Consider the following 27,354-nt stretch of genomic DNA (forward strand, 5'->3'; position numbering starts at 1 on the left):
GTATCATGGTATTTCACTAAAAGCTCTTTATTGGTCGAAAATAAATATTCAAAGGATAATTTTGTTCCATATAAAGTAAGAGAAGGCGCAGCGGAGCGGGCCCGGTTCAGCTAGTGTTCCATAAACATAAGAATATCTTATAGATAAATTCTTATGTATTATCGATTTTTGTAAGTTCGTCTAAAAGAATTGAGCATCTGGAATTAACTTTAGTGTTTCCTTTGATTTCGAATATGTAGTACTCAATGAAAGATATAAAATTTTCACAAACATTTGTCGTTGCCTGCCTGTTGACTCCAAAAACTCTCTGCACCAATCGTAGCAAAGTGAAAAATTTGTCCGTTGTGACATTTGCAACTCAAATGCAATGTATACAAATGTCAAACGATTTGGTCAGCGCCGTTAGCTTACTCTCAATTGAAGTGAGAGAATTATGGGCATCTATATAAATGGAAACGAAAATGAAGTAGCAGTTGTCGGTTCTCCGAGAATTAATTCTGTGAACACTCTTTCAATGAATATTTCTGCAGGTAATGTTTCAATGCCACACATCCAGCTTGTTAATGAGACGGGACACAATCAAGCCGCACTAAAGAATGGTGTTGTTAGAAAGCCAACTAAACAAAAAGGAAAGTTTTTTTGCTGATGAAGCTAGTTCTCAACCAACTAATATAACAGTTGCTGTTTCTCTCCCTAATTCATGTGGCGAGTTTGCTAATTCCCATGATGTTTGTGCTCTCAACCGGCTTATGATATAAATATTGCTAACAACTCACATTTCTACTTGGGTTAGTGTATCTAGTCGAAGAAAAAAACGCAATTGCTTTGTTGTTTGTGAAAATAACAATAATGATTTGGATGTCATTGCACGTAGAAAATGGATTCACATTTCTTCGTTCAAACCAAGTGTTACTGAAGAGCAAATATTGAGTTACGTTGTTAAACTTGCCAAAGTCAATCAGAGTCAGCACCTTTCTCGTAAACTCATTAAAAAGGATGATAATATTCAGGAGTTAGTTTTATGCCTGGCACAACAGCAAGTCTGTATGATAAAGTATTTAATTGAGCAGTGTGGTCATCAGATGTAAAAGTCCCTTTAAGTTATTTCAAAGGCATCAACAGCCAAATGAAAGAAGATAAAACCAGCGGAACCTCAAAACAAATTGCGATCAGGAATGCGTACTTAATCATCGGATATATTCTTTGAAACTGCACAGTGTGAATATGACGTTATTGTTCTTGTAGAGGCCTGGGTGAGTGCAAATTTTTTTTACCGAGGAATTTTTTAATACACGTATCCCTTAAGTATTTTGGAAAGATCGCGATTTCCACAAATTAAACTGCTCTAGAGGTGGTGGTGTTGTTATTGCTGTTCGTCGTGAATTCCATGCTGTCTGTGTGAATCTACCTAATTCCGACGACTTACTTGATCAATCAATCAATTATGTGTCCAGATAAATAAGAATTCTTCATTGCTTATTTTTGTATCGTATATACCTCCTAACAGTTTTTATACTACATGTAATGCTCATATTCACAATATATCATATATTGCCGTCTTATATAAATATAGAGTGCTTGCTATTTTTGGTGATTTTAATCTAAATAATATCGTTTGGACAACGTTTCCCGACAGTTGGTTTATGTTAACTACAAATATCAATTTTGATAATGAAATTAATTTAATTGATACTTTTCTATGTATTGATCTTCGTCAAATTAAAAGTTATTTTGATGCTTTGAAAAGAATTTTAGACACTTCTCTTAAAGTTGATTTGAAATTTTTGATGTTTCCCAAAGCTGAGTCTTTTAATCGGTACTACTATGAATTTACTAGTTGTGTTTCTATTTGTTTAATAAATCCATTGCAAATATCGATTGGCCTAATATTTTTTTTTTTTTTTTGTTAATCTTTCTGTGGAAGATTATAACTCCAGCTTCGTTAACATCATTAATTCGTATTTTCATGATTTCCGGCGTACTGCTACGAATGGAAAACATAAATTGCCATGGTATACGCATGGACTAAAAAAAGTTGAAAAATTGAGAAATAAACATCATAAGCTTTATAAATCCACAAATAATAATGAAAACAAAAGGATCGTAATCCAAATAAATTTTGGATTTTGTTAAATCAATTACATCTTCTAGAGATTATCCAGAAGTTATGAACCTGAATTGTAACTTTGCTACTACGACTTCCGAAATAGTAAATTTATTTGCGGATTTTTGTAGATCAAACTTTGATATGAAGACAGAATCTGTTTCTTCAGAGTTCTTGAATTCATTTGAATCGTGCATTAACTTTGGCCTCATACAATTAGACGTAGATGAGGTCTATCAGGGTATTCTGTTTCTTCAGAGTTCTTGAATTCATTTGCATCGTGCATTAACTTTGGCCTCATACAATTAGACGTAGATGAAGTCTATCAGGGTATTATGGAATTCAAAAGTTCCAATAAACTGGATATTGATATGATTCCATCCATCTTTTTAAAGAACATAGCCCCTTCAATATGTTCGCCATTAATTGCAATATTTAACAAATCATTGTCAACAGGTTTGTTTATTCACCAATGGAAAATTGCTTTTAAAACACCTTTTTTTTTAAATCGGGCGATAAATCCAATGTTCTACACTACCGTCCTATTGCCAAGCTTTCTTGTGTATCTAAAATCTTTGAGTATATTATGCATAGCAAAATTTTCTCAACTATTTAGCCGTTTTTAACCGATTATCAACGTGGGTTTATTGAAGGTAGTTTCACAACGAATCTTTGAAAAAGATAGCCAAGTCGACTGTTTATACTAAAACTTTTCAAAAGCTTTTGAAAAAGTTTCATATTCTACTTCAATTTCCAAGTTATTTAGGATTGGTTTTAATTCTCAAACTGCTTTGGTATACTTCCTATTTAACTGGAAGATTTTATAATGTTAGAATTGATGGTTTTTCTTCATCCCCATATTAATGTATTTCGGGCGTTCCCCAAGGCAGTGTCTTGGGGCCTCTGCTTAGTACAGTTTACGGGCTCCTCGCCAAATAGGGTAATTTTTTCTCATGCGGTAGAGTTCAATGCGCTGAATGAAATTGCACAAAAATTTTGTTGGGGAAGGGCCTAGTTCGTGAAATTTAGAACTCTTAAGTTAAAAATGTAAAAGTTAATAATGTCTTTATTTTTGAATCGATTTAAATGAAACCAACGTTGTATTGTAGCAAAGACCTGCCAGACAAAAAAAATATATATTTAATCCTTTGTAAATTATGATGACAATAGCAAAATGTTACCCAATTTTTTTTCTAAAAACAAATTATTTAAAATTATAATTATAGCCATGTCCGTCCGTCTGTCTGTCGAGAGCACGCTAACTTCCGAAGGAGTAAAGCTAGCCGCTTGAAATTTTGCACAAATAATTCTTATTGGTGTAGGTCGGTTGGTATTGTAAATGGGCCATATCGGTCCATAACCTGATATAGCTGCCATATAAACCGATCTTGGGTCTTGACTTCTTGAGCCTCTAGAGTGTGCAATTCTTGTCCGATTGGAATGAAATTTTGCACGACGTGTTTTGTTATAATATCCAACAACTGTGCTGAGTATGGTTTAAATCGGTCCATAACCTGATATAGCTGCCATATAAACCGATCTTGGGTCTTGACTTCTACAGCCTCTAGAGTGCGCAATTCTTATCCGATTGGAATGAAATTTCTCACGACGTGTTTTGTTATGATATCCAACAACTAAGCTAAGAATGGTTCAAATCGGTCTATAACCTGATATAGCTGCCATATAAACTGATCTTGGGTCTTGATTTCTTGAGCCTCTAGAGGGCGCAATTCTTATCCGATTTGAATGAGGTCGCAATTATTATCCGATGGCTGAAATTTTGTACGACGGATTCTCTCATGACTATCAACATACGTGTTTATTATGGTCTGAATCGGTCTATAGCCCGATACAGCTCCCATATAAATCGATCTCTCTATTTTACTTCTTGAGCCCCCAAAGGGCGCAATTCTTATTCGAATTGGCTGACATTTTACACAGGCCTTCAACATATAAATTAATTGTGGTCCAAGCCGGACCATGTCTTGATATCGCTCTAATAGCAGAGGAAATCTTTTCTTATATCCTTTTTTCCCAAAGAAGAGATGCCCGGAAAAGAACTCGACAAATGCGATCCATGGTGGAGGGTATATAAGACTCGGCCCGGCCGAACTTAGCACGCTTTTACTTGTTTTACGCTAAAAAACTCCTATCTTATTCCGTTGTGAAATTGAAACTGTTTTTATACCCACCACCGACGGATGGGGGTATATTCATTTTGTCATTCCGTTTGCAACACATCGAAATATCCATTTCTGACCCTATAAAGTATATATATTCTTGATCAGCGTAAAAATCTAAGACGATCTAGACATGTCCGTCCGTCTGTCCGTCTGTCTGTTGAAATCACGCTACAGTCTTCAAAAATAGAGATATTGAGCTGAAATTTTGCACAGGTTCTTTTTTTGTCCATAAGCAGGTTAAGTTCGAAGATGGGCTATATCGGACTATATCTTGATATAGCCCCCATATAGACCGATCCTCCAATTTAGGGTCTTAGGCCCATAAAAGCAATTATCCGATTTTGCTGAAATTCGGGACAGTGAGTTGTCTTAGGCCCTTCAACATCTTCCGTCAATATGGCTCAGATCGGTTTAGATTTTTATATAGCTACCATATAAACCGATCCTCCGATTTAGGGTCTTTGGCCCATAAAAGCCACATTTATTATCGGATTTTGTTAAAATTCGGGACAGTGAGTTATGTTAGGCCCTTCGACATCCTCCGTTTATTTGGCCCAGGTCGGTTCAGATTTGGATATAGCTGCCATATAGACCGATCCTCCGATTTAGGGTCATAGGCCCATAAAAGCTACATTTATTACCCGATTTTGCTGAAATTTGGGACAGTGAGTTTTCTTAGGCCCTTCGACGTCCTCCGTCAATACGGCTCAGATCGGTTCAGATTTGGATATAGCTGCCATATAGACCGATCCTCCGATTTAGGGTCATAGACCAATAAAAGCTGCCTTTATTATCCGATTTTGCTGAAATGTGGGACAGTGAGTTGTGTTAGGCCCTTCGACATTCTCCGTCAATATGGCTCAGATCGGTTCAGATTTGGATATAGCAGCCATATAGACCGATTCTCCGATTTAGGGTCTTAGGCCCATAAAAGCCACATTTATTATCCGATTTTGAGAAAATTTGGGACAGTGAGTTGTATTAGGCCCCTCAACATCCTCCGTCAATGTGGCTCAAATCGGTTCAGATTTGGATATAGCTGCCATATAGACCGATCTCTCGGTTTTAGGTTTTGGGGCCATAAAAAGCCCATTTATTGTCCGATGTTGCCGAAATTTGGGACAAAGAGTTAAGTTGAGCCCCTCCACATATTTCTGCAATTTGGTCTAGATCGATCAAGATTTGCATATAGCAGTGCAATCGGATTAAAAATGCGCCTTTTATGGGGCCAAGACTTTATATCGAGAGATCGGTTTATATGGCGATCTCTCGATATAAAGTCTTGGCCCCATAAAAGCCGCATTTTTAATTCGATTGCACTGAAATTTGACACACTGACTTATGTCATGCTTTTCGACATCCGTGTGGTATATAGATCAGATCGGTTTATTTTTAGATATAACTACTAAAAAGACCCATATTTTGTTATATACATTTGAACAATAACTTTTACTTATTAGTATCTGGTCCAAATCGGAACATAGCTGATATGGGGCATAAGGTATGAATTTTGCACCGGATTTTGAGGAAAGGTGGTTTACATATATATCCGAGGTGGTGGGTATCCAAAGTTGGGCCCAGCCGAACTTAACGCATTTTTACTTGTTTTTTTTTCTATTCTTCAATGTCAATTAAAAGTAGCCTACTATGGTTTTTTTAATTTTGTTGCTGAAATTTTGAACATTTAAAATTTTGTTTAAACTGTTTTGAATTATTAAAAAAACAAGTAAAAGCGTGCTAAGTTCGGCCGGGCCGAATCTTATATACCCTGTACCATGGATCGTATTTGTCGAGTTCTTTTCCCGTCATCTCTTCTTAGGCTAAATAAAAGCGTGCTAAGTTCGGCCGGGCCGAATCTTAAATACCCTCCACCATGGAGCGCATTTGTCGAGTTCTTTTCCCGACATCTCTTCTTAGGCAAAAAATGATATAAGAAAAGATTTGCTCTGCTATTAGAGCGATATCAAGATATGATCCGGTCTAGACCACAATTAAATTATATGTTGAAGACCTGTGTAAAATGTCAGCCAATTCGAATAAGAATTGCGCCCTTTGGGGGCTCATGAAGTAAAATAGAGAGATCGATTTATATGGGAGCTGTATCGGGCTATCGACCGAATCAGACCATAACAAACACGTATGTTGATGGTCATGAGAGGATCCGTTGTACAATATTTCAGGCAAATCGGTCAAGAGGTCAAGATCCCAAATCGGTTTATATGGCAGCTATATCAGGTTATGAACCGAATTGAATCATACTTAGCACAGTTGTTGGATATCATAACAAAACACGTCGTGCAAAATTTCATTCCAATCGGGTAAGAATTGCGCTCTCTAGAGGCTCAAGAAGTCAAGACCCAAGATCGGTTTATTTGGCAGCTATACCAGGTTATGGACCGATTTAAACCACACTTAACACAGTAGTTAGAAGTTATACTAAAACACTACGTGCAGAAACACGTATGTTGATGGTTATGAGAGGATCCGTTGTACAAAATTTCAGGCAAATCGAATAATAATTGCGACCTCCAGAGGCTCAAGAGGTCAAGATCCCAGATCGGTTTATATGGCAGCTATATCAGGTTATGAACCGATTTGAATCATGCTTAGCACAGTTGTTGGACATCATTCCAATCGGGTAAGAATTGCGCTCTCTAGAGGCTCAAGAAGTCAAGTCAAGTCCCAAGATCGGTTTATATGGCAGCTATTCCAGGTTATGGACCGATTTGAACCACACTTAACACAGTAGTCAGAAGTGATACTAGAACACTATGTGCAGAATTTCAGCCAAATCGGATAAGAATTGCGCCCTCTAGAGGCTCAAGAAGTCAAGACCCAAGATCGGTTTACATGACAGCTATACCAGGTTTTAGACCGATTTGAACCATACTTAGCACAGTTATTAGAAGTGATACTAAAACACTATATGCAAAATTTCAGTCAAGTCGGATGAGAATTGCTCCCTCTAGAGGCTCAAGAAGTCAAGACCCAAGATCGGTTTATATGGCAGCTATATCAAAACAAGGACGGATATGGCCCATTTGCAATGCCAACCGACCTACACTAATAAAAAGTATTTGTGCAAAATTTCAAGCGGCTAGCTTTACTCTTTCGGAAGTTAGCGTGCTTTCGACAGACAGACTGACGGATGGACGGACGGATGGGCGGACAGATGGACGGACATTGCTAGATAGACATAAAACGTCGCGACGATCAAGAATATATATACTTTATGGGGTCTCAGACGAATTTTTCGAGTAGTTACAAACAGAATGACGAAATTAGTATACCCCCCATCCTATGGTGGAGGGTATGAAAACACTAGTGTGCATTAGATTACGCAATTAAAACTGAACAAGTAAAAGCGTGCTAAGTTCGGCCGGTCCGAATCTTATATACTCTCCACCATAGATCGCATTTGTCGAGTTCTTTTCCCGGCATCTCTTCTTAGGCGAAAAAGAATATAAGAAAAGAGTTGCTCTGCTATTAAAACGATATCAAGATATGGTCCGGTTCGGACCACAATTAAATTATATGTTGGAGACCTGTGTAAAATTTCAGCCAATTCTTATAAGAATTGCGCCCATTGGGGCTCACGAAGTAAAATAGAGAGAACGATTTATATGGGATCTGTTTCGGGCTATAGACCGATTCAGACCATAATAAACACGTTTGTTGATGGTCATGAGAGGATCCATCGTACAAAATTTCAGGCATATCGGATAATAATTGCGACCTCTAGGGGTCAAGAAGTCAAGATTCCAGATCGGTTTATATGGCAGCTACATCAGGTTATGAACCGATTTGAACTTTATTTGACCCAGTTTGTGACTTTTGATAAGCCAACGACTTAACCTTTGGGTACTTTGCATATGCTTTGAAACCAAATGTGTAAGGGTGATAGTAAGATTGGTAGTAGGCCGAGAGAAAAATAAACAAAATATTAGTTACGTAAGTATAGAGAAGAAAAAAAAATTTTGGGAGATGGATTGAAAAAAAAAACTTGAAGAGAAACGACATTAATTTTTTTGTGCTACGGAAGAAAAATGTAGAAAAATTGTTTAAATATCAGAAAGAAAAGAAAAATAAAAGATTGTGCCAGAAAAATAACAAAAAGCCATAACCGGACTTTCTAATAAGGATCTAAGGACCGAAAACAACATTGCATCAATTTTGCAGTCCATAAACTTGGGGTCATTTGCAATACCAGCGACCAAAGACACGTTATGGACCTACAATTCTTCAGAAAGAAATTCTCTAGAGATTGGATGCAGTAAACCTTGAACTTCGAAACTCTCCTTACCAACATTTTGCTGGAGCAGCAATTCTCAATTATATTAAAGTTTTACCTGAATATACCAGTTTTTCAAAATACCCGGATGCGTCAATTTTTTTTAATATATCCGGATATGCCAAATATTTAAAAATATACGGATTTCAAAATCCTTATTGGCTGTTTAACCTTTTTAAGCTGGAACTAACAAAGTGCCAAGAATCCAAACACTTTCCTTGCAAAAATATAAAATCAAATTTCATATATAATTACGAATTTTCATTTTACACTCAAAACTATATTGTATTACGCCAAACAAATATTCATGATTTGTACTTTTATTTTAATTATCATTCACTTTTAAATATAAACGTTTGTTGTTGATTATGAAACTTTAAGGGGTATCATTACGTCACGAAAGGTGAAGGCAGTCTATTAGGAGGTGCATTTAGGGCTGACGAGAATTGGTAAGTCAGCAGGAGGGTCGGGTAAAGAGTCCAGAGCAACAACCTCACATCTAATGTTGCTCACTAACTATTAATACCATCCGGATTCTTAAGCTCACTAGCACAAACACACACACACATCACACATGACACAATAGCTACCTTATACTTTACTTTTATGTAGACGCATCCGAATTAGTCTCCAAAGGAAAAGAACTGCCCCAAGACTGAGCACGGCCGGGGCCAGAAGGTAGCGTCTCCGGAGGGGATTGAGCCAGAAGGGTGGATCGTCACATAAATTAAATGGCGCCCAACGTGGGGCCTCAACAGGGTTTTTTTTATACCCTCCACCATAAGATGGGGGGTATACTAATATCGTCATTCTGTTTGTAACTACTCGAAATATTCGTCTGAGACCCCATAAAGTATATATATTCTTGATCGTCGTGACATTTTATGTCGATCTAGCCATGTCCGTCCGTCTGTCCGTCCGTCCGTCTGTCTGTCGAAAGCACGCTAACTTCCGAAGGAGTAAAGCTAGCCGCTTGAAATTTTGCACAAATACTTCTTATTAGTGTAGGTCGGTTGGTATTGTAAATGGGCTATATCGGTCCATGTTTTGATATAGCTGTCATATAAACCAATCTTGGGTCTTGACTTCTTGAGCCTCTAGTGGGCGCAATTCTTATCCGATTTTAATGAATTTTGGCACTACGTGTTTTGTTATGACATCCAACAACTGTGCCAAGTATGGTTCAAATCGGTCAATAACCTGATATAGCTGCCATATAAACCGATCTTGGGTCTTGACTTCTTGAGCCTCTAGAGTGTGCAATTCTAATCCGATTGGAATGAAATTTTGCACGACGTGTTTTGTCATGATATCTAACAACTATACTAAGAATGGTTCTAATCAGTCTATAACCTGATATAGCTGTCATATAAACCGATCTTGGGTCTTGACTTCTTGAGCCGATTTGAATGAATTTTGGCACGACGTGTTTTGTTATGATATCCAACAACTGTGCCAAGTATGGTTCAAATCGGTCCATAACCTGATATAGCTGCCATATAAACCGATCTTGGGTCTTGACTTCTTGAGCCTCTAGAGTGTGCAATTCTTGTCCGATTGGAATGAAATTTTGCACGACGTGTTTTGTCATGATATCCAACAACTATGCCAAGAATGGTTCAAATCGGTTCATAACCTGATATAGCTGTCATATAAACCGATCTGGGATCTTGACTTCTTGAGCCTCTAGAGGTCGCAATTATTATCCGATTTGCCTGAAATTTTGTGCGACGGATTCTCTCATGACCATCAACATACGTGTTTGTTATGGTCTGAATCGGTCTATAGGCCGATACAGCTCCCACATAAACCGATCTCTCTATTTTACTTCTTGAGCCCCCAAAGGGCGCAATTCTTATTCGAATTAGCTGACATTTTACACAGGCCTTTAACATATAATTTAATTGTGGTCCAAACCGGACCTTATCTTGATATCGCTCTAATAGCAGAGGAAATCTTTTCTTATATCCTTTTTTCCCAAAGAAGAGATGCCTGGAAAAGAACTCGACAAATGCGATCCATGGTGGAGGGTATATAAGATTCGGCCCGGCCGAACTTAGCACGCTTTTACTTGTTTTTGATTGAAATATAGTATTTTGTTTGAAGTTTTTTTTTTTCAGCTACTTCAGCTGTTGAGGTCCAACACATACACTCATACTAAATGTTAAGCTATCTACATGTGGACTTTTCATAAGTCGATAAACGGATTATGATACCCTTGGAGATATTTTGATATTTTCACACAGATACACCTTATCATAGCCTAGAGAAGAATTTCATTGGAATTTTGATTTCTTTTAAATTGTTTTGAACTGAGCCAGTGAAGTTACTTTTAGGGTTTTCACACAGCTTACATCTAAAATTGTACATACGATACGAGTCGGATTTTGAGACTGGCCTTTTGTCAGACTTCTACTCTCACACGTATGAACAATTTTTGGAAACTACATACATACCTGGGTTGATTTTTGTTTCTGGAAAAATCTTAGGAACTTACCTCAGGAATAAGTTTCACTTCGTATGGTATTGATAGACAAAAAGTATTGTACCACCTAATGGATTAACCTTTATCCGAGTAGTGACGTTTAACTATAATTATTTAATTGGATTTGTTATCTGAATATTTTGTGTAAAAATTATTTAATATCTTGAGAATGCTTGTTACTCGAAGTGTTGAAGATTTGACAGTAGAAGAAGTGAATAGAGAAAATAACGTGTCTTTTGTCGTCAATGGTGAGGACGGAAATATGGAAGAGACTGGACCTATGACTAGGTCAAGGACAAGAAATATTCGCGATGCTTCTGGAAGACTACGGAGCGTAACAAGGAATGTTACTGGTTGTTTAACGAACTCAATAGATGAGAATAGAGTACATAATATGATTTCTGAGTCAATTTGTGATTTGAGAAGCGAGTTAACCGCATCAATTACAGAAGAGATTGGTAAACTCTACCGCAGAGATATTGTGTTTAAATGTTTTATTCAAACAGAAAATTATGTATTCATATGAAAATACAGAAATACTAAATGACAATGTCTACTCGATAGGTTAACAAAATTAAAAGTAGTAATATAAAAAGGTGTTTTTACATTCATTTAACAACACTCTCCCTGAATGTAAACTGCTTTCATTAAATTCAAAGTAATAACATAAATAGTAGATATTGTGTGGATTTACAAAAGACCGAACTTATTTCTAAGATATTGCAATTTTTGCGATGATACAGCTTTGGTAAATACATCAGCTAACATTTCGTTTGTAGGAATGTATTCCAAAGTTACTTCTTCTTCATCAATTTTCTGCCTAATAAACTTGGCTTTTATATCCACGTGTTTTGTTCTATTAGAGTAGTTATTGTTCAAAGCAACTTGAATCGCTCCCTTGTTGTCGCAGAAGATTTTCATAGCTTCTTCAATTTTTGGATTAAGCTCCATCTCGAGTTTTTTTAGATACACAGATTCCTGTATCGCAGCAGTTAAAGACATGAACTCTGCTTCTGTTGACGACAAAGCTACAGTCTTCTGTTTCTTAGTTGCCCATGACACAGCTGCTGATTGATGCAAGAACACATATCCGGTGGTTGATTGTCGATCATCAATATTTCCGGCCCAGTCTGCATCGCAGTAGCCTTTTATGTTAGATTCTTTCAAATCAGCTCTATAAACAAGTTGTGAATCTAAAGTCCCCTTGAGGTATCGCATTACCCGCTTTGCGGCTTCCCAATGAGCTTTTCCAGGATTTTTGCTAAATCTGCTTAACAAATTTACAGCATAGGTAATATCTGGACGCGATACTTGTGATGCAAACAAAAGACATCCAACTGCTTGCATATATGGAACTTGCGACATTTCTTTAATTTCTTTTTGATTCTTGGGACACATTGAAGTTGAAAGTTTTTGATTCACACCTATTGGCGTTGTTGTGGGATTGCAATCAAACATTCCAAAACGCTTTAAAACATCTTCAATATATTTTGATTGGTCGATCTTTATACTATTTTTTTCTCGTGTTATCCGCATACCAAGTATATTTGACACCTCTCCCATGTCCTTCATTTGGAATGCCTTCGATAACTTTTTCTTTAAATTCATAATTATCTTCATTTTGTCGGAAAAAATAAGAACATCATCGACGTATATTGCTACATATAATTTAAATTCGTCTGTTACTTTAAAGTATATGCATTGGTCGATTTCGCTACGAATAAGCCCCATCTTTAAAAACTCAGCATTTATAGTCTCGTTCCAGACTCTTCCAGACTGTTTCAATCCATATATTGATTTTAAAAGTTTACACACCTTCTTTGAACCATCCTTGAAACCTTCCGGTTGCTGCATATATATGGTTTCTTTGAGACTCCCGTTAAGATACGCACTTACTGCATCCATTTGATGTATCATCATATTATATTTAGCGGCCAAAGAAACTAAATATCTTATGGAACTGTATCTTACAACTGGTGCGAATGTTTCATTAAAATCTATACCTTCTCGCTGAGTGAACCCTTGCGCAACAAGCCGTGCTTTGAACTTCATAGGCGTGCCATCATCATTGTACTTCGTTTTGAAAACCCATTTAGATTGAATCGACTTTTCACCTGGTGGAAGTTCAGTCAAGATCCATGTTTTATTTGAATCCAACGAACTAATTTCTTCTTCCATCGCTGTTTTCCAATCACTTGCGTTTTCCGATGATATTGCTTCTTGAAAATTGCCAGGATCACTTGAAACATAATCTGTGGCGCAAAAAGTCGACGACTGTTGTCTTTTTGCAGCAATGCGCTCAGATTTCCTGACAGGTCCCTCGTGATTCATTTGTCTGTTGTTTGTTCTCGATGACCATGGGCTATCGCATTGTCTTTCATTTTCTTCAGCATTTGAAAAACACTCTAAGTCTGCATATTCATCTTCTGTGTCAGAGCCTTCAATCGGATTTTCGTTTGGTGTTAACGTTTCGTTCATGTCAGCCAATACAGAATCCTTATCATTAAAGCTCGATGTGGATGTTGATTCATTCTTCAATTCATTATCATTGTCTCTTTCCCTTGAATCAATGTCCGCATGTTGTACAATTTCGGGATAGTAAAAATTTTGTTGATTGCCTGAATCCATATTGACTTTCCCGTGCTCTAAAAACACAACATCACGACTTTCTATGATTTCGTTTTTCTGGGTGTTCAATAGTCTATACGCCTTGCGGTTTGCACTGTAGCCCACCATTATACAATCTATTGATTTTGAGTCTAACTTATATCTCTTTTCCTTCGGTACATGAACCAACACTGGACATCCAAATACTCTCAAAAACTTCAAATTGGGACGACGGTTTGACCAAATTTCTTCTGGACACTTTTCCAATCCTCTACACGGAACTCTATTTATCAAAAAAGCTCCAGTAGCAGCAGCCTCAGCCCAGAATCGGTTATCCAGACAACTATCGATTAACATACAACGTACTCTCTCGATTATAGTACGATTCATTCTTTCAGCTACCCCATTTTGTTCAGGCGAATAGGGACAGGTAGTTTGGTGAATTATTCCATGGTCTTTCAAAAATTTAGAAAACTCTAAACTCACATATTCGCCTCCATTATCAGATCGAAGGATTTTGATTTTCTTTCCAGTTTGTTTTTCCGCTAGATTTTTGAATTCCACAAACTTAGAGTACACTTCTGATTTTCTGGCAATTGGATACACAAAAACTTTTCTAGAGAAATCATCCACGAATGTCACCATAAAACGCTTGCCGGAGAAAGATTCAGTTTGTAACGGTCCAACGACATCAGAATGAATAATCTCCAAGAGTTCTTTAGCTCGTATGCCTTCTTCTCTATTCGGTTTACGAGTCTGTTTGCCTTTTACACACACCGTGCACGGATCCAAATTTTTCATAGAAAAATTAACTCCAAAACTTGCCTTTTTTACTGCTTCTAAATTTGTGTTGCAAATATGTCCCATTCTGCGATGCCAAATATTAAAATCATTAGTAACCGAAAATGCGTTTGAATTCGAACTGCCAGTATTACATTCCAAGCGGTATAAATCATTGGTTACCTTCGCAGAAGCCACAACATTCTTTCTGTCACCAACAATTTTACACGAATCACCTTCAAATATGACTTTTTTACCATTTCTGGTGATTTGTCTGACAGAAAGCAAATTTGCACATAAATTTGGAACATATTCCACATCTTTTATTGTCACAAGGCCTGATTTCTTTCCCTGATTAACTTCCAAGTCTATATCTCCAACGCACTTCACTTGAAGTTCTTCTTTATTTGCCACAATGACCTTCCTTCCTTCAACATTCCTCTTGTTATACATATATTCATCAGAATTGATCATGTGGTTACTTGCACCACTATCTATATACCACGACGAAGCATTCGTGTTCGCATTGGTAAAGGCATTTGCACAGAGGACAGATTCAGATCTAGCAAATAAAAGTTCAGACTTCTTACCAGAATTTCCTTTGACAACTTGGTTGGAGTCATTTCGGTTTGGACAATTTTTAGCGATGTGGCCAATCTTGTTACAATTATAGCAGACGAATTGCTTTTTGGTCTTCTTGCTTGATTTGGCTTGAAGAACAGCATCTTTTTCACAGGTCTGGTCGAACTTTGCGTCTTGCAACAAAAGATTCTTGACAATATCAACGGTAAATTTTTCTTTAGAATTCTCTACGGCCATTACCAAAGGTTTAAAATCGTCGCTCAATCCAGCTAACATCAATGAAGCTGTTAGTTCATCGTCTACATTGAGGCCTGCGTTGTTTACCTTGATCGCCATGATAACCAGCTCATTTACGTAGTCTTGAACAGATGTATAATCCTTTAACTTAATATTGACCAGCTGCTTCAATAGCTCGACTTTCCGAGTTAGTCCTGTATCTTCATACGCTTTAAGCAATGCATCCCATGCAGCTTTGGCAGTCGTTGCTGTAGCGATGTGTCCATAATTATTGGGGTCAATCATTAGCGTAATTTCTGCTAAAGCTCTTTCGTCAACTTCTGTGTTGGGCATTGCCTCCTTGACAGCCTTCCAGCATCCTTTTATCACCAATAATGATTTTGCTTGTCTCTTCCAGACATCAAAATTCTCCCTGCCCTTAAATCGCTCTAAAGGAGTTGATAATTGGTTGCTGGCCATATATTTCTCAAAAATTTTTTTTTGTTCACAAAAAAAAAAACCGATTGAAAAAAATTATTCTTGCGTGTCTATAGGCCCATAACCTATTGTGTTTAAATGTTTTATTCAAACAGAAAATTATGTATTCATATGAAAATACAGAAATACTAAATGACAATGTCTACTCGATAGGTTAACAAAATTAAAAGTAGTAATATAAAAAGGTGTTTTTACATTCATTTAACAACAAGAGATACGTCCTAGAGAAGCTAATGGTAGTCCTTATACTCCTCCGATTTCTTCCGAGAAGACTATGAATGTAATAAGAAATTGGAAATTAGCGTTTACTGGAAGTAGTAATGATATCTCCATTGACGAGTTTATCTATAGGGTCAATATTATGACGGAGAATACTCTAGGAGGCGATTTTCAATTGTTATGCAAGTATGCTCATTTATTGTTCGACGATAAAGCTTTAGGGTGGTTTTAGAGGTACCATCGCCAAAAAGACAATATAGAGTGGTCCGAACTTGCTACTGCCTTAAAGAGACAATATAAGGAATTCTACAACGATTACGACATTAGGGACGATATGCGTCGTAGGAAACAAAGACTAAACGAGACATTCGATGACTATTGTGATGCAATAATGGGTTTATCTGATAAACTTCGCTTGCCAATGGATGAAGAGGAAATTTGCGAAACGCTAACACGTAATCTAAGGTCTGAAATACGTCATAAATTATTGCACTTTAATATTGGTAGTGTAGCAGAATTGAGGAAAGCTGTTAGAAAGCATGAGAAGTTCGTAGGCGATATGCAAGCACTACATCGTTATAGACAGTTCCGTGATAAGGGAAAAATTTCTGAAATTAGTGAGGAAGTAGATGAATTAGAGGAAGAACTAGTCGATGGTGAGTTGCTTAAAATGCATAGGCAAACACAATGCTGGAATTGCGAAGAATATGGCCACACTTATAAGGATTGCGAAAAGGACAGAACAGTATTTTGTTATGGATGTGGTCTAAAAAATATGTTTAAACCTAACAGTAAAAAATGTAACAATTCGGGAAACTCGAAGAGGGATGTTCCTTATTTGAAGAAGGGACATCCTTATGCACCGTTAAGGAAGTAAATGATATAAAGATAGACAGTGATGTGGATAATGCTAAATTTTAAGGTGAGTTTGAATTTATACCACATGATTTGGTGAAAAATAAGCGTGTAGGTTTGAATTTTAGTTTAAGGAAAGGAACCAAATCTAAACGTAGTGCTATTCGTATGAGAAATTTTTGGAGAAAACTAAAATCTTTTAAGAAATGTACGGTTGCGTCGATAGTGATAAAAGATAATGATACAAGACCATTTTTGCCATTGACTATCGAAGATAAATTGTATTTTGCCCTGTTGGATAGTGGGGCAAATAGAAGTGTAATTGGTGGTAGATTGGCTCAAGAAATAGAACACTTACCAAACTTTAGAAAGTGTCATGGTAATGTGAGAACAGCAGATGGGTAGAGACAGGACATTTCAGGCATAGTTAATTTGGAATTCACTTTTCAAAATCAGGAGTGTAACTTTGAATTTTTAGTATTAAAATCTATAAAGCAGGATATCATATGCGGAATGGATTTCTGGAATAAATTTCAGATCTCTATAAATATGATTAATGAAATATTTGAAGTCAAAAATCACAGTAGTGATTCTGATTTTATTATATTATCGGACGAAAAGACTCGGAAACTACGTGCTATAGTGGATATGTTCCCTAATTCAGAGAAGGAAGGCTTAGGCTGTACAAATTTTGTTGAGCACAACATCGATACGGGTGATGCGAAACCCATAAAACAGCGATATTATCCAATTTCACCAGCAAAAGAGAAACTATTGTGTGCCGAAATTGACAGGATGCTTTCGTTAGGGGTAATTGAAGAATGTCCGCAATCTGCTTGGTCTTCCCCGGGAGTTTTAATAGAGAAGCCAGAAAAGGTTAGATTTTGGGTTGATAGTAGGAAACTGAATGCTGTCACAGTTAAGAAGGTTCGCTAAAGGTTGATCCGGAGAAAGTAAATGCAATATCACAGTTTCCAACACCGACTTCATTGCGATCTCTTCGACAATTTTTGGGCATGATTGGTTGGTACCGTCGTTTCATCGAGGATTTTTCAAAGTACACGTTTCCATTGACTGAATTGCTGTCTACGAAAAGGGTATTCAAATGGACGGAAGATGCTCAGAATTCATTCGAATTGTTAAAGGCGAAATTATGTAGCGCACCAGTGTTAGTTCATGCTGACTTTGCAAAACCATTTATAGTACAGTGCGATGCCAGTACAGTTGGAGGGAGAGCGGTCTTAGCCCAAGAGGACAGTGAGGGAATTGAACGACCCATAGCATATATGTCCCAGAAGCTTAACAAGGCTCAAAGAAATTACACGATTACTGAATTGGAATGTTTAGCCGTTGTTTTGGCTATTAAGAGATTTCGAGCGTACATTGAGGGGTATGAATTTAAGGTTGTGACGGATCATGCCAGCCTGAAGTGGCTGATGCGCCAAAGTGACCTGTCTGGACGTTTAGCCAGATGGGCATTGAAATTGCAAGTCTTCAAATTTACTATTGAACACCGAAAAGGCAGGGCGAATATTGTACCTGATGCGCTTTCACGAGCGTTTGTAGATAGAAATGTTGTGTCCGAAGTGAATATTGAAGTGTTGCCGACCGTAGATTTAGATTCAGATGCTTTTCGCGGTGAAGAGTATTCAAGATGGCGTGATACACTAACCAAGTCGGAATATCCTGATTTTAAAATAGATGGGATCTATATTTACAAGAGAGTAACCTTTACAACGGGAGATATGGACGATCGACACTCTTGGAGGTTAGTACTACCACGGGAGCTGAGGAACAATGCTATTTACTCTGCCCATAATCAACCTAATGTATCCCACTGTGGTATTGCGAAAACCACGGAATTAATTAGACGATACTTTTATTGGCCTAGATTGGTAACAGATGTAAAAGAATATATTGGAACCTGCAAAATTTGTAAAACTTCCAAGGTGCCAACATCAATTTTACGACCGCCAATGGGCCAGATGATTGAGACGAAAATACCTTTTCAGAGGCTTTATATAGACCTCATTGGACCATTTCCCAGAACTCGGAGTGGACACATAGGGATATTAATAATTTTAGATCATTTTTCAAAATTTAGTTTTCTCAAGCCATTAAAAAAGCTAGTGTCAAAACCGATAATTTCATGTTTAAGGGATGAAATTTTTATGTGCTATGGTGTTCCAGAGGTTATAGTCTCTGATAACGGTACGCAGTTCAAGAGTAGAGGCTTTGAGAAATTAATGGGGACATTTGGTATCAAACATCAGTTCACTGCACTTTACAGTCCGCAGTCGAATGCAAGTGAACGGGTAAATAGATCAATAAACTCCGCACTACGAGCGTATGCGAATGAAGATCATCGTCTGTGGGACGCTTACTTACCGAGTGTGAACTGTGCGTTGAGAAATACTATCCATGCAACGACAGGTGAAACACCGTACCAGATAATTTTTGGCCAACATATGATAACACATGGAAAGGATTTTTATATTATGAGAAGATTGGAGATATTGGAAGAGTGATACCAACATGCAGAGAAAGGACAAATTCACATTATTATTATTATTATTACGAAATTAAAATCGGCATATAAGAAAAATGAAAGAATTTACAATCTGAAATCAAGAATAAGAGAATTCGAAGCGGGTCAGGCAGTTGTTAGAAGAAATTTTACACAAAGCTCTAATCTGAAATACTATAACGCAAAGTTGGCTCCAACAGGTATAGAAGCACAAGTTATTCGAAAGATAGGAAATGTAAATTATGAGTTAAAGGACATGGAAAGCGGAAAAGTCGGCATTTTCCATGCGAAGGATATATGGACATAATTAATTTTTTTTTTTGTTTTTTTAAGCAGTATATAATTTTTGACTTTTGATAAGCCAACGACTTAACCTTTGGGTACTTTGCATATGCTTTGAAGCCAAATGTGTAAAGGTGATAGTAAGATTGGTAGTAGGCCGAGAGAAAAATAAACAAAAAATTAGTTACGTAGGTATAGAGAAGAAAAAAAATTTTGGGAGATGGATTGAAAAAAAAACTTGATGAGAAAAGACATTAATTTTTTTGTGCTACGGAAGAAAAATGTAGAAAAATTGTTTAAATATCAGAAAGAAAAGAAAAATAAAAGATTGTGCCAGAAAAATAACAAAAAGCCATAACCGGACTTTCTAATAAGGATCTAAGGACCGAAAACAACATTGCATCAATTTTGCTTGATTATGAAACTTTAAGGGGTATCATTACGTCACGAAAGGTGAAGGCAGTCTATTAGGAGGTGCATTTAGGGCTGACGAGAATTGGTAAGTCAGCAGGAGGGTCGGGTAAAGAGTCCAGAGCAACAACCTCACATCTAATGTTGCTCACTAACTATTAATACCATCCGGATTCTTAAGCTCACTAGAACAAACACACACATCACACATGACACAATAGCTACCTTACACTTTACTTTTATGTAGACGCATACGAATTAGTCTCCAAAGGAAAAGAACTGCCCCAAGACTGCGCACGGCCGGGGCCAGAAGGTAGCGTCTCCGGAGGGGATTGAGCCAGAAGGGTGGATCGTCACAAGTTGTTGAAAGTAAAAATAAAATACGTCGTGCAAAATTTCATTCTGATCGGATAAGAATTGGGCACGCTAGAGGCTCAAGAAGTCAAGACCCAAGATCGGTTTATATGGCAGCTATATCAGGTTATGGACCGTTTTAAACCATGCTTAACACAGTTGTTGGTTATCATAACAAAACACGTCGTACAAAATTTCATTCCAATCGGATAAGAATTGCGCATTCTAGAGGCTTAAGAAATCAAGACCCAAGATCGGTTTATATGGCAGCTATATCAGGTTATGGACCGATTTGAACCATACTTTGCACATTTGTTGATTATCATAACAAAACATGTCGTGCAAAATTTCATTCCCATTGGATAAGAAATGCGCCCTCTAGAGGCTTAAGAAATCAAGACCCAAGATCGGTTTATATGGCAGCTATATCAAAACATGGACCGATATGGCAATATTTGCAATACCAACCGACCTACGCTAATAAAAAGTATTTGTGAAAAATTTCAAGCTGCTGGCTTTACTCCTTCGGAAGTTAGCGTGCTTTCGACAGACAGACGGACGGACGGACAGACGGACGGACATGGCTAGATCGACATAAAATGTCACGACGATCAAGAATATATATACTTTATGGGGTCTCAGACGAATATTTCGAGTAGTTACAAACAGAATGACGAAATTAGTATACCCCCCATCTTATGGTGGAGGGTATAAAAACAGTGTTGAGTCTTAACCCACTATTGTTTGGTCGTCACTATGCCTTTAGGAAACTCTTAGACAATTGAATTAAATGTGCCCTGATTGATCAAATTAAATGTGAATTTACTTGATGAAAAGATGAACTCGTGAAATGTGGTTTCAGTAGAGACTAGCACTGTGTAGGTTAATACAAGCCTTCAACCAATACAAATATTGGCCACTTCGGCTACCACTGCCTCTTAAAAAATGTTTAGAACCTTTTATCTTCTGCTGACTTTGTAATGAACTGTAGTACCACAGATAGACACAGCATTTGCAAAGACTCTTAAATGTCACACTACTTGTTTTGAGATAGTTAAGTTTTGGTATTATTATGTAGTCTTCCATACGGAGTCTTCCATAAACGGTATCCAAAACGATAGCCAAAATTGCATAACTGGGGTAATAATGTGATTTTTTATACCCTCCACCATATAATGGGGGGTATACTAATTTCGTCATTCTGTTTGTAACTACTCGAAATACTCGTCTGAGACCCCATAAAGTATATATATATTCTTGATCGTCGCGACATTTTATGTCAATCTAGCCATGTCCGTCCGTCTGTCCGTCCGTCTATCTGTCGAAAGCACGCTAACTTTCGAAGGAGTAAGGCTAGCCGCTTGAAATTTTGCACAAATACTTTTTATTAGTGTAGGTCGGTTGGTATTGCAAATAGGCCATATCGGTCCATGTTTTGATATAGCTGCCATATAAACCGATCTTGGGTCTTGACTTCTTGAGTATCTAGAGCGCGCAATTCTCATCCGATTTGACTGAAATTTTGCACATAGTGCAAATGTATGGTTCAAATCGGTCAATAACCTGGTATAGCTGTCATATAAACCGATCTTGGGTCTTGACTTCTTGAGCCTCTAGAGGGCGCAATTCTCATTCGATTTGACTGAAATTTTGCACATAGTGTTTTAGTATCACTTCTAACAACTGTGCTAAGTATGGTTCAAATCGGTTCATAACCTGGTATAGCTGCCATATAAACCGATCTTGGGTCTTGACTTCTTGAACCTCTAGAGAGCGCGATTCTTATCCGATTGGAATGAAATTTTGCACGACGTGTATTGTTATGATATCCAACAATTGTGCCAAGTATTCTTATCCGGTTGGAATGAATTTTGGCACGACGTGTTTTGTTATGATATCCAACAACTGTGCCAAGTATGGTTCAAATCGGTCCATAACCTGATATAGCTGTCATATAAACCGATCTTGGGTCTTGACTTCTTGAGCCTCTGGAGGGCGCAATTCTTATCCGATTTGACTGAAATTTTGTACGTAGTATTTTGTTGTGATATTCAACAACTGCGCCAAGTATGGTTCAAATCGGTCCATAACCTGATATAGCTGCCATATTAACCGATCTTGGGTCTTGAATTCTTGAGCCTCTAGAGTGCGCAATTCTTATCCGATTGGATTGAAATTTTGCACGACGCGTTTTGTTATGATATCCAACAACTGTATCAAGTATGGTTCAAATCGGTTCATAACCTGATATAGCTGCAATATAAACCGATCTTGGGTCTTGACTTCTTGAGCCTCTAGAGGGCGCAATTCTTATCCGATTTGACTGAAATTTTGTACGTAGTATTTTGCTGTGATATACAACAACTGTGCCATGTATGATTCAAATCGGTCCATAACCTGATATAGCTGCCATATAAACCGATCTTGGGTCTTGACTTCTTGAGCCTCTAGAGGGCGCAATTCCAATCCGATTGGAATGAATTTTGCATTGTTGGCATAGTTGTTGGATATCATAACAAAACACGTCGTGCAAAATTTCATTCCAATCGGACAAGAATTGCACACTCTAGAGGCTCAAGAAGTCAAGACCCAAGATCGGTTTATATGGCAGCTATATCAGGTTATGGACCGATTTGAACCATACTTGGCACAGTTGTTGGATATCATAACAAAACTCGTCGTGCCAAAATTCATTCAAATCGGATAAGAATTGCGCCCTCTAGAGGCTCAAGAAGTCAAGACCCAAGATCGGTTTATATGACAGCTATATCAGGTTATAGACCGATTTGAACCATTCTTGGTATAGTTGTTAGATATCATGACAAAACACGTCGTGCAAAATTTCATTCCAATCGGATTAGAATTGCACACTCTAGAGGCTCAAGAAGTCAAGACCCAAGATCGGTTTATATGGCAGCTATATCAGGTTATTGACCGATTTGAACCATACTTGGCACAGTTGTTGGATGTCATAACAAAACACGTAGTGCCAAAATTCATTATCGAATAAGAATTGCGCCCACTAGAGGCTCAAGAAGTCAAGACCCAAGATTGGTTTATATGACAGCTATATCAAAACATGGACCGATATAGCCCATTTACAATACCAACCGACCTACACTAATAAGAAGTATTTGTGCAAAATTTCAAGCGGCTAGCTTTACTCCTTCGGAAGTTAGCGTGCTTTCGACAGACGGACGGACGGACGGACGGACAGACGGACGGACATGGCTAGATCGACATAAAATGTCACGACGATCAAGAATATATATACTTTATGGGGTCTCAGACGAATATTTCGAGTAGTTACAAACAGAATGACGAAATTAGTATACCCCCATCTTATGGTGGAGGGTATAAAAACACAGGGTTTGTTTAGGGATGGATAATTATAACAGATACAGATTTGAGCCCCTTTTTGTCAAAATCCACAAATATGTCCAGTTTTGATGGGAACGCAGGGTGGAGCGGCCACCCACGTTCTTACAAACAAACAACAAATTTCGCCCATGAACATTCCACTAAGGAAAAGGGGCAAACTTCTCACATATCAATGAGTGCAGCGGGTTCAAGTTTTAGGCTCAATGATAAGGGGCCACCTTTTTAAAGCCGTGTCCGAACGGCGTGCCGCAGTGCGACACCTATTTGGAGAGAAGTTATACATGGCATAGTATTTCACAAATGTGCCAGCATTAGCCCGTACTTAGCCCTGAAAAAATATCAGCATTGTGCTCTACTCTCAAATTTCTTTAATTTGAGCCCCAATTGCCATTGGTTTAGGGGGAGTTAATGGGTTGGCACGACCCCCAAACATTTGGCCTCAAACTTGGATATCAAATTAGTTTTTTATTACCAAATACCTATTATCTATCGCCATAGTAGGCAATCATAACCGGTTTGAAAGTTTGAAGGGAGTTTCGAGGCGGACTCTGAAGTAATATCACACTAATTAATTTTTTTGTATTGGTTATCTACATTTAAAATCATATTTCAAACCGACCACTTGGGATGCTACATTCTTAAAGATCCGCAGGTCCTCATGTGTCCATCCCAATTTGATGGTAAAATGTGTACTCTACTTCCAAAGACCTTTTATTGTATTTCTGTCCTATTCTATCCTGATCGGCCTTAAAATATTACTTTTTATTATTTATATATTATTTTTATTTTTTTTATGTAGAATAGGGGGAGGGGGATTGCCCTCTGACATGACAGGGTCGGCCCCCCCGACGCGATCTACTGTTCTGCGGAACGGACGTGACCCACATACTCGAATCCTTATACCAACATTAGATTCGAAATATACTGTCATAGACCTTTTTTTAATTGACATATCAGATATCAAATAATGTAGTACCCTGTTTTCACCACGGGATCATTATGCACCAACTGTGAAAATTTCAAGAAAATCGGTTCAGCCGTTCCTGGGTCTATAAGGAACACACAAACAAACAAACAAACAAACCTACAAACAAACACAAATTGATTTTTATATATAAGATTTATTATATTCATAGAACCCTGTTTTACTGCTTATAATCAAAAGTTTGGATATTTATTGGGTTGTCTCAAAAGTAATTGCGGATTTTTTAAAAGAAAGTAAATGCATTTTTAATAAAACAGAATGAACTTTAATTAAATATATAATTGGCATTTTGTTCGATAACCTTTTGCCATCTTCCTGGCAAATTAAGTATTCCACGCTCATAGAACTTCTGGCCTTTATCTGCAAAAAACTGAACCAAGTTCGATTTTATAGCCTCATCATTGCCGAAAGTTTTACCATTTAAGGAGTTCTGAAAGATCGAAATAAATGGTAGTCTGATGGTGCAAGGTCAGGGCAATATGGTGGATGCATCAAAAGTTCCCAGCCAAGCTCACTCAGTTTTTGGCGAGTGACCAAAGATGTGTGCGGTCTAGCGTTGTCCTGGTGGAATATGACACCTTTACGATTGACCAATTCTGGTCGCTTCTCCTTGATGGCTGTATAAAATTTGTCCAATTGTTGACAGTAAACATCCGAATTAATCGTTTGGTTCCTTGGAAGCAGTTCAAAAAATTAATTTCTTTCAATACATGTGGTATCCAAATATCAAGCTTTTTCACCAGTCCAAGACTTTTTATGTGATAATGAACGGTTGATTTTGGTATATTTAACTTCTCTCCTATTTCACGCTCAGTTACATGACGATCCAATTCGATTAATGCTTAAAATTTGTCAACGCCGACTATATGAAAAATCAGCAATTACTTTTTGTGCAACCCAATAGTTAAATCTATTGATATAAAATTTATAGATAAATCTAAGTACTGTGTCGTTGTTTTTGAAGTCACACTTGCATGTGGAACGGGCGTAGCGATTCTTGACCAGCCTCTGGAAAGGCTGGATCGTTCCGACACAGAAAACCGACGTTGTACACGAATACAAGGGTTTAAAATTTAAAAACAAAATGTTTACTTCAAGGTTACCGTTTTTGTGTAAATTTTGATGGTCTATCAATGACTACACTTTGCAAATGTGCCCTAAGTTCTTACGCTTCAATTCTTCGTTCGCCTGTGCCTGTATAGTCAGTTCAGGATGATCCTAAAAATGTAAAGATGAGTTGTTAGTTATTGAATTCTAATAAAATATCGCGTATCCTCATGTTTATGTGATATTCGAAATATTTTTTTTTTTTTGAACAAAAAAACACTATATTATAGGCAGTACTTACTTTTTACACTTTTCACTTCCCTGCAAAGTTAAAAATATCCAATACCTTCAAGATTTTACGTAGAATAAATGACGCAGAGATCTAACTGCGCATGTTGTGCATTGTTGTAATATAATTTCTTTTGCACACAACAAAAGCATGAGAGCAAAATTAAACAACAAGCCGGAAATAGTGGCAAAATGTTGAACGTCTTCCAAGTATACATTAAGTAGCTTACTTGAACTTGAGTTGGAAAATTCCCCCATCAAATTTTCATAAATGAGACAATTTTCATTGTATACCTATGTGGACTTATTAATATTATGAAAAGTTTCTTTACATGTAGAGAAACAAAGTTTCATAAATATATGAACTTTTTTCATAAACTATCATATTTATACATTTTCTTTCATTAAGAATTGTCATTATATTTATGATTTTTTTCATTAATATAACAAAAATTTTCATAATATTTATGAACAAAAGGTTATGAAACCCGATCATTATATTTATGAAGGAAAATTCTCTCTGTGTAGCAGATGCGGTAAATAGTTACCGGGTGAATGTGGTCCTTGGTCGACCGTCTTCCATTGGACCTGTTCTGGCTCAATTACGATCCGACAAAAGCTGCCGCCCCAATTCCTACAGAGCAAGGATTGATGCAGAATGTGTGTCCCGATTGTAACCAGGGACCACATGACACACGTCACCTTTTTAACTGCCTAGCCAGACCCACTCGTCTCAGACCCAAATCTCTCTGGACGCACCCCATCTTAGTCGCATAGTTCCTGGATCTGGGCACTTAAGAGAATCAAGCATACGAAAGGTAAAACACAACACACTGCTACAACAACCTGTCGATTACCTGTTCCCGGCACGAGATGACTAGGATCGCCACCTCCACATACAAATTTGGTTACAGCAACAACATCCACATACATAAGTGGTTAAAACAACAACATTAACTGTTATCATTTATTCATACAATTTTAAACTCCTTTTGTTTCCATATCTTAACTGTCTCATTAAAAAAATCACTTTAGGTTTACGAAGACTTTTTTAAGTTTCCAGAATGTATGTACCCATGTAAATGTCATAACGTTGCAATTCCTTACCTGTGCTTTTAACTTTTTTGTATACTCCAAACACTCTTCTGACAAGCGGAACAGCTTTCGATTTCCCAAATGATCTTTCCTTCATTTGCAGCTCCTTTAACTAAAACGACGAATCCCTATAACCCGGAGGAGGTTAATAAAAAAACGTTACA

At 37.4% G+C, this 27,354-nt stretch overlaps 1 protein-coding gene across 1 annotated transcript; it reads left to right on the top strand.

Moving 5' to 3' along the window:
* The first annotated feature begins 17,369 nt into the window (after positions 1-17,369).
* Positions 17,370-17,756, top strand: LOC131996741 (uncharacterized). The gene has a single exon (XM_059366590.1). It carries the CDS (start codon positions 17,370-17,372, stop codon positions 17,754-17,756), a length of 387 nt encoding a protein of 128 aa, XP_059222573.1.
* The last annotated feature ends 9,598 nt before the right edge of the window (positions 17,757-27,354 follow it).

The sequence above is a fragment of the Stomoxys calcitrans genome, chromosome 1, assembly GCF_963082655.1.
Source record: "Stomoxys calcitrans chromosome 1, idStoCalc2.1, whole genome shotgun sequence".
NCBI classification, from domain to species: domain Eukaryota; kingdom Metazoa; phylum Arthropoda; class Insecta; order Diptera; family Muscidae; genus Stomoxys; species Stomoxys calcitrans.